The 17,677-nt window shown below is 37.7% G+C and overlaps 2 protein-coding genes across 5 annotated transcripts in view; one reads left to right on the top strand and one right to left on the bottom strand.

Moving 5' to 3' along the window:
* The window catches only part of LOC127938498 (ATPase family AAA domain-containing protein 2B-like), an 83,962-nt gene extending 77,641 nt beyond the window's left edge, over nt 1-6,321 (bottom strand). The window contains exons 1-4 of one of the 2 annotated variants that reach the window (XM_052535152.1): nt 6,001-6,321; nt 4,044-4,201; nt 3,671-3,702; nt 2,974-3,121 (exon numbers count right to left, since the gene is read on the bottom strand). In XM_052535152.1, the coding sequence (XP_052391112.1) occupies nt 2,974-3,121; nt 3,671-3,702; nt 4,044-4,201; nt 6,001-6,156 (494 nt within the window). In that variant the 5' untranslated portion in view covers nt 6,157-6,321. The remainder of the gene's footprint in view (nt 1-2,973; nt 3,122-3,670; nt 3,703-4,043; nt 4,202-6,000) is intronic. The other variant, XM_052535153.1, reaches the window with a different exon arrangement.
* Nucleotides 6,322-7,944: 1,623 nt separating this feature from the next.
* Nucleotides 7,945-12,928, top strand: LOC127938079 (UBX domain-containing protein 2A). 3 transcript variants are annotated; one of them, XM_052534483.1, is made up of 7 exons: nt 7,945-8,091; nt 8,948-9,013; nt 9,154-9,283; nt 10,150-10,259; nt 10,418-10,555; nt 10,915-11,076; nt 12,189-12,928. In XM_052534483.1, the coding sequence occupies exons 2-7, from the start codon at nt 8,967-8,969 to the stop codon at nt 12,370-12,372; spliced, it is 771 nt and encodes a 256-aa protein (XP_052390443.1). In that variant the 5' UTR covers nt 7,945-8,091; nt 8,948-8,966; the 3' UTR covers nt 12,373-12,928. The 3 variants fall into 3 exon arrangements, with proteins under 3 accessions (XP_052390443.1, XP_052390444.1, XP_052390442.1); XM_052534484.1 differs by having other exon boundaries at nt 7,992-8,091; nt 9,147-9,283; XM_052534482.1 differs by having other exon boundaries at nt 8,010-8,091; nt 8,843-9,013.
* The last annotated feature ends 4,749 nt before the right edge of the window (nt 12,929-17,677 follow it).

The following is a 17,677-nucleotide window of genomic DNA, read 5'->3' as shown; positions in this document are numbered from 1 at the left end:
TATTGTTTCTCCTGTATGCCCCACCTTTCTGAAACGTTTAGTGTTTTTTTACAAAGCTCATCAGGCTGAAAAGCAAGGTGTGCTCTGATTGGACAGCTATCCAGCGTGTTGTGATTGGCCGAATACATCAAGTGTGCGACAGAAATGTTACACACCTAGCCATACTGTGAAGGGTGTCCCGGTCAGAACACCGGAGATACAAGACAAAAACAATAAAACCCATTACAAACGAGCCATTTGTTGCATCCAGTGGGGACATAATTATGGATTATAATGACTTCTACCGTTTTTTTTATGCATTGCATTGTGCCGCGTAAAACAACAACAAGTGCTACTCTACACTGCTCAAAATTCATGTTTGAATCAACAGTGGCAAACCCTTTAAATATGTAAGACTACTTATTAGGGCTGGGCGATATGGCTTAAAAAATCTCCAATTTTTTCACACCAAACCCGATTTTCAATTTTAATCTATTTTTTTTTTCTATTTAAAAGCAAACTACAACCGACAAAGAAATTGCTCAAAACAAATGTACTCTTTATTTTGTTCTGATTTTCACTTATGCAGTTTAATCTAAATTTCCACTTTGTGCATAAGTGTAACAGGAAACAAGCCTCAAAACATGCTTGTAAACGAGATGGCAGGCACTGCCATTGTAAACAGTGAAAATGTAGCTTATCAGTTTTCTAATAACTTACAGTGACACAATGCACCTTCAAAATAAATTAAAATATAAATAAAAAATAAAATTGTGTGTCCCTCTTTGATAAAACACTTTTGTGGTTAAATAAATGTAACCAAAATGACAAAATTAGATCTATTACAAAAATACATACTTTTCGCCATCGTCACTCTTTATTATTTAGCGGGAGTTTTCGTTCTGTTATTCGTGTGTGTGCGCCGCGCTCATTCTTGTTGTGTGTGTGTGTGACTGACAGACAGCCTCCGCAGCGGGCATGACAGATTTTGCAAATCTCACAGACAAACGACTTAATATGATCGCACATTAGAAATGTTTGGTGTGATAAAATGTGCACGATAACATTATTAAGGAAAAATAAATAGTACATAATTTTTTCCCCCTCCAGTACCGAAAGCAGAACCGATAGCGTCAGATCTTACTGATACTAAATACGGTCTTTCATAATTTAGCCCTGGGGCCAGTTTAATACCGGGTTTCGGTACCCATCCCTACTGTTTAAGATGCTGGAATAAATTTGTTGTGCTGCTACCTTTTGTAGCAACGGCTTTTAAACACACTTTGCAATGTGGCGTTATTTGTTCTGTGTCTGACACTAATAAAGCAAACCAATTCCAAACAACGGATGAAATGGTGCCTTTCTTTGGAACGAATTCTGCGCTGTTAACTGTCATGTTGTCTGTGTGCGGCTGTAAGGAAAGCGGGGGAGGGCGAGCCCACTCTGAACTACGGAAGCCTAAGGGGAGAGCCGGTGGTGGAAGTTAAAGAGAAAACCGATATTCACTTAAAACAAATCGCCCTTAACGTCAAATTCGAGTTAATCGATAAAATCGATTTATCGCCCAGCCCTACTACTTATGGACTAAACAACAAAACATGGCATCTACACGACATTGTGCCGGCGGTAACTGTACTACAGCGAGAATCAAAGTCACGCCTTCTTGCTTTGCGTGAACATTTGGGCGGTGTTATGCAAATCTTCCCACATCCTAACATAGACGTGGGGGTGTGTGTGAATGAGCCGTTTTAGGAGGGGACTTTAGTCTTTGCAACTTTAGGGATCTTATCTATTCACGAACAGTGTATAGTAACACTCCAAAGAGTAAGGAAAACTTGAAAATCGCATCACATGACGTGAACTTGTGTCGCAAGTTATATTGCATTGTAATTGCACTAATGCTTTATTTTAATAACTCGTAGCATATTTTGCCAGTAACGAGTTGCCCTTTCTGTCGAAAATCGGCCTACTTTTCGCTCACTTCATTTGGCTTGCTCAGCTAAATATGTCTGTAGGCGTGTGGTTGCATGTGTCAATGCGCCCAGTGTGTTAACACATACACGAGCGTCGTTTTCTCCTTCTTTCCAAAGCACTCGGGCATTTGTGCTCCTGAGGCATCTGTCGTTGCTAAGCAGCCATGAGCTGCGATCTCCGTTACAACAAGGACATTTCAGTAATGGATTTCCACCACCGAAAAACCCTTGCTGTAACTCTGCTACAAGATTTATTTTCGAAGAAAAGTAAAAAACTCTGCAGTGTTTTGTGTACCCCATTTTCCAAAAACAACGGGGAATTTCACCCAGAAGGAAGCTGATTGAGTCGGTTCTTTTCACATGCGCTTGCGTCATTCTGAAAAGCTGAGATGTTTTTAACTAGATGTGGTGCGGACGTGCGTGGAAAAAATGAGCGCATCTCTTCCATTATGAGCACGCATACCGCATTTGAAATAACTAACTTGAGCACAAAAAAAGACGTGATGTACATAGCATGTTCACTTGCAGTCACATTTAGTTATTGTTGAGCTCAAGGTGCCGGTTTCTGCAATAGTAAACTTTGTTGGCTTCATCAGATGTCCTACTAATTATACATCAGCTACTCAAAACTATGAGGGAATTTCAACCTATTCAAACAAAGTCCAAACAGAATATGATTTTGATACTGAGCTCCTAGTGGATGTTTAGGGTAGAAAGCTAGTTGGTTTGAAGCCAAAGGCATTTGATGCTCAGAATGTTTATATACAGCCTCGCTCAAGCAACCAGGGGTTAAATCATCTGCTTAACAATCTGCTGACTGGCTGGGCCAACAATGAATGGCCGTTTAGATCATGTGTTCATGCATTCATCAGTCAAAGTTTCTGTACAAGCTGTTAAGAAGTTTAGCAGCATTAAATGGTCTTTCTAGAATGTTCTGAGATTGCAAGTGTATTCTTATTTCAAGAAAGCTACCACCATACTTCTGGCATGAATTAGCTACGTGAACAACCATTAGCTTTACCTGTTGACAAGTTGGTCAAAAAGTAAACTCTGATTGAGGTGTTCGAACTGGGACTTCCTGACTCGACGGCTTCTCTTGAGCTCAACATGACCATTCATGCGACCGTGGGCCCCATCTGATGTCGAATCACCCCTCAGACTCATTCGACCTATGGGTTACACAGGGGTTATTAAAAACCATCACCTGAGGAATCATAATGAAATCAAACCTGATTTTCTGAATTTTCTAAAGGCAGCATATTTGTAGCATCTATTAAATATACTGACTGCATGTATTTTGTGACCAATGTCCAAAACACGAGTGAATGATTATTTCTATTAAATCTATGAATGGATCAAGATTTGCAATACTGGGAAATTCATTGCGTGTACAACTTATTGTTAATTCACATTATCCGACATATATTTCAATCAATAACTTAAGTATGGATGCATAGGTGACCAAATGACCATTCTATCGAGTACTGTTGCTTTCATGTTTCTTTAAAAACAATAAAGCTTAAAAAAGCAGCATATCTGATTTGAGGGTTACAGATATAAAGTTTCAATCCATACAGTACCAAAATAAGTTATCTTTCCCTGTCTTAAGTTAACATAAAAAGCTGGGAAAGAAATCCGATGTGTGTCAGTCAGTATATTGTCATTTTTGGGTGAACACTTCCTTGTAAGTGATTAATAAATGAATAATATACACTTACTGTGTCCATTCTGCAAGGCACCAGTGGACAACCTGGAAGACAATGTGGAAATCAATGAGAAATAGCTCACAACAAATAACAATACTTCTCCTTTTAGCACATAAATAATAATGGGTACAAACTAAAAGCTTTTTTTAAATCTTATAAGATTTTCAAGATGCGAGAAACCACTAACAAGAAGACAGAAAAATCCTAGATTTAACTGTTTTGCTCCTGTTGTGTGTGCGGTGTGCCGCAATGTGAGTCCCGACTGGAAATCTCACAAAACATGAATAAGCGACTTTTGTACTGCATTATAATGGGACTGGATCATCAAAATACCATACAAAATATGTACTACTCATACAACTCTACACAGATTGTCAGAACTCACCTAGTACAGTGTTTGGACATGGTCCATGAGCCTCTCTGGCCTTTACTCTGGGGACTTGGAGAAGTATCGGTAGAACTTGGTGGCGTCTGTCTGCGTGTCCGCTTGGGTGGTGGGGACAAACGTGGACTACTGCTGTTAACATCACTGCTAGGCTCCTTCTGTAACAGACAAAGGTGTGCAGGATATTTAAAAGCTTGCAAAAGCATGCAGAATACACAAAGAGAAGTATAATGGCAGAACGTCCACTCTCAAACACGATCTGCACTAGGGACACTCAGCGCTATATTACAGAGTCCTTGAGTTGCCTAAAAGAACCTGTGGATTCATGTTATGGAGACTTCATTAGTCTCTACTAACCCTGTGAATGACAGACTCATTTCATCTCCCAAATTCAGATTTTATGAATTGCATGGGATAAACGTTATCAAAATTGATTGATATTTCCAGGTGGTTTTCAATGACTGTGAGAAACCTTCATGAATTCAATCAATCGAACTAAAAGGCTAGTGATGTAAGTTAGTGGCATTGTGCACTTAAAACTTATAACAAGTAAAACAAAGAATCTCCAGTTAATGCACTGACCAAATTCAACACCAAAAAGAGAACAAGCCCAAACCTCTTATCCCAAAAACTTGTAGCAGCTATACAGGTTTCTTTTTGTTTAAATAACTCAAAAGAACCATGACTAAGAACTAGCACAGAACTTTATAATTAAACTGCAGACACTTGAAAAAAAAAAAAAAAAAAAAAAAAAAAAAAAAATTATATATATATATATATATATATATATATATATATATATAGTGGTGGTACGAATGATATCAGCTGGTAATGGCATGGAACTTCACATCTGTGATATACACCATAGTACTGAATACCAGAGTACCATGGTACATGGCCAAATAAACATGGCAATCCCTTGATAACACGACCAAACTTAAAGCCCTGCGATATGAACTCAGGATGTTATCATTTCAGAAAGTATGTGTGTACTATGAACAAAACAAAACCAGTGTCAAGAGCCGATAACAAACAGCAGCTATAGTTACACACAAACACTCACTTACTTGTCCTTAAGTGCAATAAATATCATATATTTTAAGACATTTACTCAAGTTTACTTTCCAAACAATCACGAACAATGTCTGTTTTGAGCCACAAGGTGTCTGTCTCAGCTGAGCCTTTCCCTTCCCCCACAATTAGCTTGTTTTATTGTTGAAGACACGCGGTGGACGAGACGTTTTTCATCCGACAAAAGGTGTCAAACGCGCTTTTGTTTTGACGATTTATCGGTGCGCATGACAGGCAGCATGGCGCACGCCGGTGTCTATCGAGCGCAACAAACACACACAACTAAATAATGCTCGAATCGTGCAAGCGAGTCGGTTCTAACAATGATTCGATTCACTTGATTCATCGCTCAGAAGCGCTCCTAGTTCTTTTACAGATAAACGTTTTCGAAAATCTCATTAAGTTTGTATTAAATCTATAGTCTTATTTCAAGTTGTACGTAAAATTATTCTGGGTGTTGTCACGGCAATTCTTAATAGACAAATAAATATGTTTATAAAGGTACCTGCTCGAACAATATTAAGTAATAAATGGATGTCTGTTTGCAAACACAGCGAATCGGTTCGCACGAATCATTCGAAATAACCGACTCAACAGAACAATTCGTTCGCGAATCGAACACCAATATAACAAAGACAACTTGGGGGCACTGAGTCCATAAAAACAGCCGGCCAGCGTTAGTAAAGTCCAGCTATTGTGTGTGACAAAACAAATTAAACTAAGCGAGACGCCGCGATTAAGCGCTGTCGTGTCATTAAACTGCCATTTATGTATCGCCAAGTGTCACTCGAGGCGCAATTTGTGAACAAAAAAGGTGGACATTCATTCATTTATCTATACATCCATCCATCCATCTCCAAAAGGCCAGAGTGAGCAGCTCGCTAACCGGCTGGCGGAGAGAATAGGCTGCCGGTGTCTCTCTCTTCCTTACACGGCTGTTGTGCTCGTCCAAGTTTGGGTTGTTCCTCTGAGACGACCTCGTCCTGCCCGAGATGAAAGGACCGATGGGCTTGTGCTCCGAGCTCTTTCTGGTGTTCACCATGATTGCTGTCTGTCTCCACTGATAGACAGATCCTATCCTATAGCTATTGCCAGCTGCTTTCGTTCTGATGTGTCTCAGCTACTAGAGCCGAGGCGCCATTTCTCTTTCTCTCTCTCTCCCTCTGCTGTCAGCCAGCCGAAACTCTCTGGCGAGCCACTTCCGCTACAAGAGCGCGCGCATGTTTGGCGCCACAGAAATTTTGAAACATTGATATATATATATTTTTTTTAATACAAAAGCTGCGCAAAAGTGAAAGAATATGTTGTTTTCTTTTAGTTATATAATTTACATATTACATATTATTTAATATATTATGTAAATTAAATATTTGGTGAAGAATTTAAAAGTTGCAACATATTTTTTGTACATTTTTAAAGTTTAAAAATGTGTTAATTTTCTTTCTAATATTTGGCTCAGTAACAAAACAAAAAAAAGTGATCAACGGTTATGTTTGTTCATCCACGACATGCTATGTCCAAAATGTTAAACGTGTACCACCATAGTTGTACTACGGTATTTTTAAGTACCTTGGACAGTACCATAGAGTTTATCTAAGCACCATATTACCAGTTTCACTGTGCCATGCACAGTACTTTTTGTAATGGTTATATTTACACTGTTGATGCCACAAAGTATAAATAGGACATGGTTTAAATACAATGTATTTTAATTAATTATTATCATTTTAAAACTGAAGATGCCAAGGACATTCAAAGTGACTTCCAGGCTCGGAAAAGGGTGGATATCATCTTAAAATGTCATTGGAAAATAATGGAAAGTCTATATTAATTTTCAATAAATTTCCATCCAGTGCATGAGTTTCTCTAACATATTTGTTCCTAATATCGTCGTCAGGCAAAATTAAATTAGGAAAATTTCATTTAAATAATTATAGTAAGGAATGGGAAGTAATTTCCTTTCCAAGTTCATTCAGATGGTTTAACTCTCTCTGATCTTGTACTTCTGTTAGGAATGGTGAGTAAATGGCAGTGCACTTACAAAACACCCTAATATGATTATCTTTGGTGGGGGGAGTGTTATTATGAGCATGTGTGTATTATATCCGTAGACAGTAAAACAGTAAAAGAAAGATTATATCCTCCACTACTGGCATCTAATGGAACTACAACAATAATGATTATTGCCAAAAAGGCTTCCCCGAACACTCCCTGTTTTCCATTCGTCGATGAAACTAACCCTGCCCCAAATCCATGCCATTGGCAGAGAGCTTTGTTAAACTTTTCTGATTGGCTTACGTGTGTGGCTACTCACTTTCCTTGCTGCTTTCATATATATATATATATATATATATATATATATATATATATATATATATATATATATATATATGAAAATGTATATATATATAAAATTATATATATAAAAATGAAATTATATTAAATTATATTTATACATTATATATATAAAATGTTCCTGTTGCTCAGTGGTAGAGCATTGCGTTAGCAGTGTAAAAGGTTGTGGGCTTGATTCCCGGGAAACGTGTTGGATAAAAAAATTAAGAATAAATACAAATAAAATTGTAACCTGAATGCACTGTGTGTCGCTTTGGATAAAAGCGTTTGTTATATGTAAAAATTATGTTTTTAATATTATATTTTGTTTCTGTAATATTATATTTTGCTTCTGTAATGCTGCTGACTATGTTCAGCAGCATCTGTCACTATCCACACCGAACGCTCTATTTAGCTACCTTCAGTGAACCAACGCATTATATTCACACCATAGAGTACGAAGTAAAACACCATTTTGGCTTTGGTGATGTCATAGCGACGTATGCACAAACGTTACGTCAGGCGACGGAGAGAAGACGTCACAGAAATGGTGGACAGCTGTAGCGCGCGGAGCGGTATGACAACTGTGAGAAACTTACAACCCGAATAGACAGCTTTACGACACCACTGAAGCCTTACACTGGTAACAGTCTACAATTTTATAACGGGGATTAATAATCTGCGAACCAGAAGTGATATGTTATGGGTTAAGCGTGTTTTTACTGTTATAACGGAGCGCAGTGCGCTTGCGTGCTCCCTACCCTGTCCTTACGTAATTTTGTCGCACTGTTTTGATTTATTATGCTGCTTTTGACCCGTTTGTTACAGTGAATGTGAATAGAGCGCTTGAAGCTTGCTTGCGGGTACCATTACAGTCCAGAACCTGACCTCAAAACGTTTGATTACATTAACTGTGATTATAAGTAACGTTAGACAAGATATAGTCATATTTTTCTTTTTACAATATAGTCCTATAGATTATTGTAAATGCATCGTGACGTCATCATTCAGTAATAAGCAGCTGATCGCATTTTAAATACTGGTCATCAGGTTAATACTGATGAAATGTCTTCATACTTTTCAAGTGCGTGGTAATTTCCTGGCACATGTCCAAAAGCCAAGGGTTTATATTGTTATACAGTCTATTGTAGATTGTCATATTTATTTTATTCAATAGGCTATATTTATATTTATTCCTGTTTATAATATATTTTTAATTTGAATAATCATTCCATTAAATATCAAAGATCTTTAAAAAGTAGCTGGAGTCACTGTATGACTGGTCATTTCTGGTCAGTTGAAACATAATTTTACCTTAACTTACGGATTGGTATGAAAAGCAGATCAGTGTTTTGAGAATTTCAGATCTCACTGCACCTGTCAATGTCACACAGAAAGTCCTGCTCCATGAATTATTCAGGAAGCACTGATGCAGTGGTTACATTGACTTCCACCTTCCCTAATAACTTCTATATGCCCGCTCATGTTTGTGTTGCAAGATGGACAACAAAAGAAGTCATGATGAGAGATATTGATTCAAGAGAAAGGGTTCAAGATGACACATGGTAAGTCCACTATAGACTGATCGTTGTTTATTCTCATCCTTGAAACATTATCATGAACAAACATTACACCATTACTGTATCTTCATAAATTGGAGTAATCTAAAATCAATCTTCACTCTGCTGCCTTCATGAGCTCTTAGGTGTGAAGGGGCACAAAATGAGGAAGAGGAGGACGACGAGGAGGTTAGCCCTATTAGATCCAGTTTCTCTGTGGAGGACCTGCTCGATGAGGTGGAGAAGATCAGCAGTGTCGCCAGCAGCGGCAAAAAGGTGTGCACTCGCATTCAGAACATCCTGGTGGTAACCTAAAATTAAAAATGTTGCAGCGATTTAGTAGCTACATCAAGTTAATGTCACTTTGATAAGGAAAATTGCACATACAAATGAAAATTTGCTGCAAGTTTACTCAACCTCAGATCATTCAATATATAGCTGAGTTTCTATCCTCATCAAAACAGATTAAGAGAAATGTAGCATTACTTCACTTGTTTACTAAGGGAACCCTAGCAATGAATGGGTGCCGTCAGAATGAGATTAATTATTTTTTTATATCTAATTATAAAATTACAATTATCCACATGACTCCAGCTGATTGAATCTTGTGAAGTGAAAAGCTGCATGTTTGTAAGAAACCAATCCATCAAGGCTTTTTAACTTAAAACTGTTGTTATTGGCAAAAATACATGTCCATTGTATGATAACGCTTCCTTCCTCCAGTAGAAAAGAACAGCCCTTGCCCTGTTGTCTTTCACATTAAAATCCAATAGCATATTTGTTTTGAATGCTTTCGGACTGTTTTGGCTTGAAAATGATGCTTGATCTGTGCACTTTTCCACAAAAAACACAATATTATGGATAAAGGACTCATATTTTAACCAGAAGCAATGGTTTAAAGTAAAAAATGTCTTAAATGACAGATTTGCTTCTTGCAAACACACAGCTTTTGACTTAACCAGATGTTTATCGATGGACTGGAGTGGTTTTGAATATTTGTGGATTATTGTAATGTCTATCAGATTTTGGGGTGAAATATTCCTTTAAGCGTGTAATTTCACTGGTATCATCAAACAGAAATGCTAAAATAATACATTTTTCTGCAGGATTCTTAAGATTGTTTTATGTCCAAACTTTTTCAGGTGGAGATTGTAGTGAGACTGTGGAAAAATGGCTTCACGGTAAACGATGAAGAGTTTCGCAGTTACACTCTAGAAGAAAACCAAGAGTTCTTGGACGCCATTAAACGAGGGTGATTAGTGTTTTTACCACTGTGACAATATTATAGCATTCACATTCCACTACTTGCGATGGTCTAAAATAGCCATTCTATGATCCTTATTGTACTTTCTTCCACGCAGACATAAAATCTTTCAGCTTTGTAATAATCTAAAAATCCTCTATTTAAAGTGAGCTGCCTCTGGAGCTAGAAGGAAGAGCTGAGGATGAAGAACTAGAAGTCAATGTGGAGGACATGAAAGATGAAGTGTATGTCCCAAAGAAAAAGACCTTTCACCCGTTTACAGGCCGAGGCTACAGACTGGGAAGGTAATAGATCCTCTCTAGGTTCTATTGTTTTGAATTGTCCAAGATTCACACCTGAAGAGAAGTCATAATAGTGATACTTTACTAAATGCTATTAATTAAGCATTAAAATGAAAGATTTGAGTAATGAATCTAGACTTGGTTATTCCCACAAACATCCACTAGGTGTCGTGGCAACACTACTCTGTGATGTTGTGACTGTAAATGTGTCAGAGATTATCCAGATGTTGGTGTTAGTTAGTTGACCCTCTAATCACATGTGACATCACATGACCCCACAATAATTGCAGTTCATTGGATAAAGCTAGGCTTTTAACCATACTTTAGAAGTGGATTAAGTTGGAAACGATTGTCCTCTGTAGCGTGGCTCCGCGAGTGGTGGCCAGGTCTCGGTCGATACATGAGGACTGTGCTGGTCCTCCTCTCCCAGCTGTGGAGCTGAATGAGGACCTCCCCGTGACCTCCCTCCAGATCTGGCTGGCAGACGGTCAGCGTCTCGTGCAAAGGTTTAATCTGTGCCATCGGTGAGTATCATATGCATCATGAAAACACATCTGGATCATATTTCCCCATAAAGAATAAGATTTTTGTTTTTGCAAAATTTCTTGTTTTTGTGTCATTTCTGCAAAATTAAATAAATAATATAGATTAAACTGATTGCAAAAAGAAGGGCAGATTCAGGTTTTCTGAACAATCTCCCTGTGAAGCCATTGGTCAGTTTTGAGGACCATTAAGGTTTTTTGCATGACATACTATTTATTAAATGAAGCACGTTTTTATTACTTGATGTTACTTTGTGTTAATTTAATATATGTAGAAGTATTATTTAGGTTATTATCTTTAGTGTATGTGCCCCAGTTTGAATGCAAATATAATTTTTTTTTTTTTTTATGAAGCACGCTCACTCGGGACTTGCTTAATCAGAATTTATTAAAAAAAGATTTTCTATTTATTTATCATATGTTAATTTAAAAACTTTTAACTGCTGTATTTTTGTGTTCACTTGTTTTTTGTGTGTGTGTGTTTATGTAACAATTGTACTATCCCAACTCCCAAGTTTTTCCAATGAAGATAGCCTTAGATGCTGACATAGCAATAACTACTACAAGTACTATAGCGTATGTGCGTACATGTAACTATGCAATAAATTTATATATGATATATTTATATTTATGTTTAAAACTAAATGCAATTTTACATATTTGACTTAATCAGAATACTGCAGCCAACTAATTGTACTATTAAATTATTTGGTTTAAATGCATGAAAGTATTTTCATACACAAAGCATCACCTTGATTAAGTGTAATCTGCTTTTGGAAACATGACACAGCTAAGGTTATGTCTGAATGTTCATATTGTATTGTCACAATCCACCCTGGGTATGTTGTGATGCTCCAGTTTTGAAATCCTACCCTCAAAAGCTTTTACATAATGATGTAAAATATGTAATATAAGCTGACAAGGTAAAAATGAAGAATTGTAAGCTGCTACTTTGCAGCAGATCAAATCAGATTACTCTGGATTCAACGTTTGCGTCACAACATGTAAGGATTTCATGCCTCTGACTTGAACATGATTGCTGCAAAGCTCCCTGAGAAGATGCATTCATATTGGCCTTTATGTAATTGTTCCAGGATCAGTGATGTGCAGCTTTTTGTAGAGCAGGCTCAGAGAACAGACGCTCCGTTCATCCTGACTACATCCCTGCCATTCCGAGAGCTGAGAGATGAGGGTCAGAGTTTGGAGGAAGCTGACTTAGCAAATGCTGTGATCATTCAGAGGCCTCTCAATTCACAAGCTCCTTTTGGTCACTCCTGACTGTTCCTGTTTGCACCAGAGACTCAGATTTATTGCTCCCACACATCTGACATTTCATGAATTATTTTTTAAAGGAATAGTTCACCCAAAAAAAATAAAGAAAAATACATTCACACTTTTCCATAATATTCATTAAAATCCATGAAAGGCCTACGTGGTTTTTGTTTCATAGAAGAAAAAAAATTTTAGTTGAATGGAATGACGTGAGGGTGATTTAAACAAACAAATAATGACAGTTAAATAATGACAGAGTTTTACTATCAAATGTAGTTTTTATGGTTTCAGTCATGTTCTTTTACAGCATTGGCCTTTTCTGATGCAATGCAGTATGCACAAGCCAAGTATTTGACCTTCACTATAATACATGTTTACACATAAATCACTGAAGAATTCAAATCAAGCTGCCATTATGCTTAATGGAGTTGTGTTTGATTATCTGTGCTGGTATGTCTTACTGTGAACCGTTAAGTTATAAATGTCAAATGTTATATGCACTTTGCCTAAGACAGTGGCTCTGTTATAAAGACCTCTTATTGCAATAAACCTACTGAAGATATGCTGATTCTGTTTCTCATTTCAAAGGGGAGTACATGGAATTTAATGTGTTTTAAATGCACACAGAGATAAGTCGAAATTTAGGAGACTTTCTGATCAATATGCAGCTTTTTGTGTGAATGAATTTGAACCATTCTTCTGAAAATAAAAATACTTATTTTAAATATTTAATAAGTACATTATAGGGGAAAAAATATGAGTTTTTTGAGTAGTTTAAGTTGATACACTATCAATTTGCAGTGTAACTGAGTCAAACCTTGTTCACCACTGTAATAGGAATCATTCAAAGAATTAGTGGAATTACTTGTTCTAGTCTCTACTGCTCTAGTTCCAACTGTCCTTTTAAACATCCTGTTTATTTCCACATATTGTTTATCGTTGCACAAAATTTTGGAAATGCGTTTACACGTAATGCCAACCATATGGTTGACTTCCTGGCCAGCGGGCTAAATGTCAAGAATTTCTGGAGTAAATTCATTAAGTTTGATGTGACTGTTTAAACCAAGTCTGACTGTCAAGCGTTTTATTTAATAATCTTTTAATTAATAGCAAATGTATGCTTGGGAGTTTATGAGAGATGTTAATAAATAAATATGAATTATTAAGTCATGGTAAACAGTTGGTCGCCTCAAGGCATATTGGCTTCTGTGAATCTAAAAGATTTTATGCATTTTGTTTGTAGTTTATGCATAAAAATATCTGACAAACCCTTAAAATTCTACAGAGACTTATTTACTATGTTTTAATGTGTCTATTTGTAAATCTGTTATGTCTAAACACCCATATTGTTCTAAGGTACAGCAAAGATGCACCGTGTGTGTGTGTGTGTTAATCCTGTTCTTTTGAATTTTCATAAATCAGCATAATAGATTGATTTCTGAAAGATCACGTGACACTGAAGAATAGTGTAATGATGCTGAAAATTCTACTTTGCCTAAACAGGAATAAATTGCATTTTAAAACATATTTAACCAGAAAATAATCATTTAAAAAAGTAAAAAAATATATTAAACAATATTACCGTTTGGCTGTATTTTGGATCAATTAATGCAGCCTTATAGTGCATTTTCAGAACACTACAACTTAATAAAATGCCTGTACGCTAATAATTTGGTTTATTTACGTTAGTTAGGGTGTCTCACTAGACTAGATTAATGACCCTGTGAGTGGTCTTTGCTGTGCTGTAGAGGGCACGCATGTGTGTTTGTGATTACATGTACTGAACGTGCTGCTGAAGTTAGTGTGTGTGTGCTCTTGTTTTTGTGACATATCAGGACACAACTCTGTATAATGACATGGGTATGACACAGGTATTACAAGGAGAGGGTGTATAACCCATGTCCCCATTTTTCAAAACACTTATAAATCATACAGAATTAGTTTTTTTGAGAAAGAAAAAAGGCCAAAATATTCCTCTGAGTATTGGGGTTAGGTGTAGGGTTGGTATAGGGCCATGGAATATACAGTTTGTACAGTATAAAAACCATTTTTTGATGTCCCCACTTTTCACAAAAACAATTGTTGTGTGTGTGATGGAACCTGCTGCAGTTCATCCACTGCCCTATCAACTGCGCGCTCACTGCGTCACTTGGGTTAGACTATCTATCTATCTATGTCTATCTATCTGTATACATTCGAATACCATGATACGTTTTGTTATAGTGTATGTGCATTCTACATATTATTACATCAAATTAACTTGTCGGTTGATATCAAAAAATGCATGGGGGAAAAAACTTTTTCTCATTGTTTGTGCTCAAAGCATATCTGATGAAAAAGCGAATGTTAGATGTTTTGTGTTAATTAAAAATTCAGCACATAAGCCGAACTAAATACTTAAATTTAGGGTTTTTAGTGTCAGAAATGTATGATTCAGGTAAGCAGCTTGTTTTGGTAGAGCGAGGGATCTGATAGGGCTTGGGCGTCGTGATGTCATTACTTGGCGTGGCCGCCACGTTGGTAGCCTCCTTTACTGCTACTCGGGCTACTGCGCAGTGTTTAGACATACTCCCTCTCATCCGTGTGTCTTAATTTGATTAATTAAAAATCTATTTCAAGCATGGTAAACCGTTGCTGTATTGTGGGGTGTAATAGCGCAACACATAATCGCCATGGGGAAAATAAAATGAGAATGGATTAACTTTATACCACTTTCCTGCTTGGAGGAGCGACCACGGAGACCATAACATCTGAATATTCATTTATATAGCTTAAGTCAACATCGAAAATAAGGGAAATTTCTTGGGTTACTCATCCAAAATACGGGAAATTTCAACATTCATCTTTTTGTTGCTATCCCTCTGCTGACATAAAAAATTCAAACACTTCATTAACTAATGTTAAGCGATTTGTGAAGCTAGGTCTAACGTGACTTTAGTTACAGATTGGCGTGAAATTCTGCTCTCACAACAACCACGCTATCTCAAAAAGCCCAACATCATGCTAAGGTTGCCTTCAAGTAAGCAAAACGATGCTTTGAAAACAGCTGTTTCACTGGAAGGGCAAGGAGTAGCAACAGGAAAACAAAACAGAGACTTGACAGGTCCGATTGAAGAGCTAACGGGATATTTTACAGGAAAATACCCATCCATTTGTGAACTGTACATGAGACTTCAATGAGTTGTAGCTTCGGAACTATTCTGAAGTGTAGGCGCTCACAAAACAAACAAGGTAGCCGAAGATATCTGTAATGCAAAAGTGCGACAGCAAGTCTCTGTCGGTACTCCACTATTTGTTGGGAATTTCATATGGACCCAAACCGTTAATAGTGCCGATTTTGTCCACATTCCGGTCCCTGGCATCCATATTTAGCATATCCCTATAAATCCCAAAACATTTTCGCGATTTTAACATCTTTTTTTCTCTCTACTCATCTCTTCTCGTTCAACTTGCTGTATGTTTACATTTGCAAGGCTAGCAACAGGGCCGCCACGCCCCAGAATGCAACTCAGCGCCCAAGCCCTATTGGCACACATATGTAAGTGATGGCTGGAACGCATCTGTGCATGTGCTCTGTAGCTCTGTAACCCCGCCCGCCCCGCGAACCCGCTCCGAACTTTCGAACTGATTCAAATGATTCGCGATCCCCAAACTGACTCAAATGATTCACGAACCCGCTCCGAACTCCCGAACTGATTCAAATTATTCACGCTCCGAACTCCCGAACTGACTCAAATGATTCGCGATCCCAATCTGACTCAAATGATTCGCGAACCCGCTCCGAACTCCCGAACTTATTCAAATTATTCAAGCTCCGAACTCCCGAACTGACTCAAATGATTCACGATCCCCAAACTGACTCAAATGATTCGTGAACCCGCTCCGAACTCCCGAACTGATTCAAATGATTCACGCTCCGAACTCCCGAACTGACTCAAATGATTCGCGATCCCAATCTGACTCAAATGAATCGCGAACCCGCTCCGAACTCCCGAACTGACTCAAATGGTTCACAATCCCCAAACTGACTCAAATGATTCGTGAACCCACTCTGAACTCCCGACCTGCCTAAAATTGTTCGCGATTCCCAAACTGACTCAAATGATTCGCGATCCCAATCTGCCTCAAATGATTCGCGAAACTGCTCCGAACTCCCGAACTGAATCAAATGATTTGCGATCCCCAAACTGACTCAAATGATTCACGAACCTGCTCCGAACTCCCGAACTGATTAATTAGCACAAATGATTGATTTAGCGCTGTAAACTGTGAAGACCAAACACAGCAGAAAGGTAGGAAACTTCACTCCTCTTATTATTTCTCTTTTTCTATGGAGATTTATTTTTAGATATGTGATCTGAGTCTTTCTTAGGGTTGTTTTATAAACACAGTAACTTTGAAATCAGCTCTGAAAGTTCCTGTCAGTGTTTAAAAACTAATTATGATTTAATAACGTGTTGAATGAATTTGGTAAGAACGGTATTCAGTTTTTTTAAATAGAGGTTATTAATATAGGCTGAAATATAGTGGTTTTTTTTATAGTGTAAAGGTGATCTTATGGTGCATTGCTCGTTAAAAGTTAGGCTGTTAATATAATATAGAGAGAGAGCATTCTAAATCATTTTTACTATATTAAAATGCATTTATTTTTTACATTCGTTGGTCGAAGTTCTTAGACCGGCACATCGGAGCCTGTTCGCGACTCGGTTGATTCAGATCACCACTTCGAAGCCTGTTCGCGACTCGTTGATTCAGATCGGCACTTCGGAGCCTGTTCGCGACTCTGTTGATTCAGATCGGCACTTCGGAGCCAGTTCGCTACTCCGTTGATTCAGATCGGCACTTCGGATTCTGTTCGCGACTCGGTTGATTCAGATCGGCACTTCGGGGCCTGTTCGCGACTCCCTTGATTCAGATCGGCAACCTGAAAACCCTATGATTTAAAAACATGTTTAATGAATTTGGTAAGTACGGTATTCAATGTTTCCTTACATAGAGGTTATTAATATAGGCTGAAATATAGTGTATTTTTTATAGTTTAAAGGTGATATTATGGTGCATTGCTCGTTAAAAGTTAGGCTGCTAATATGATAAAGAGAAAGACCATTCTTAATTATTCGGAGCCTGTTCGTGACTCTGTTGATTCAGATCAGCACTTCGGAGCCTGGTTGTGACTTGGTTGATTCAGATCAGCACTTCGGAGCATGTTCGCGACTCGGTTGATTTCAGATAGGGGTTTGGGAGCATATTCGCGCCCTCGGTTGATTTATATCGGCACTTCGGAGACTGTTTGCGACTCAGTTGATTCAGA

This window comes from Carassius gibelio, chromosome A20, assembly GCF_023724105.1.
Source record: "Carassius gibelio isolate Cgi1373 ecotype wild population from Czech Republic chromosome A20, carGib1.2-hapl.c, whole genome shotgun sequence".
Classification (NCBI taxonomy): domain Eukaryota; kingdom Metazoa; phylum Chordata; class Actinopteri; order Cypriniformes; family Cyprinidae; genus Carassius; species Carassius gibelio.
This window is presented reverse-complemented; position numbering and strand designations above follow the sequence as displayed.

Excerpts from the sequence above, each read along its gene's own strand:
- LOC127938079 (XM_052534482.1), top strand. The coding sequence starts at position 8,856 with ATGAATTATTCAGGAAGCACTGATGCAGTGGTTACATTGACTTCCACC. Across the intron at positions 10,260-10,417 it reads TTGGACGCCATTAAACGAGG|TGAGCTGCCTCTGGAGCTAG; the intron begins GTGATTAGTGTT and ends CTCTATTTAAAG. Across the intron at positions 11,077-12,188 it reads AGGTTTAATCTGTGCCATCG|GATCAGTGATGTGCAGCTTT; the intron begins GTGAGTATCATA and ends TAATTGTTCCAG.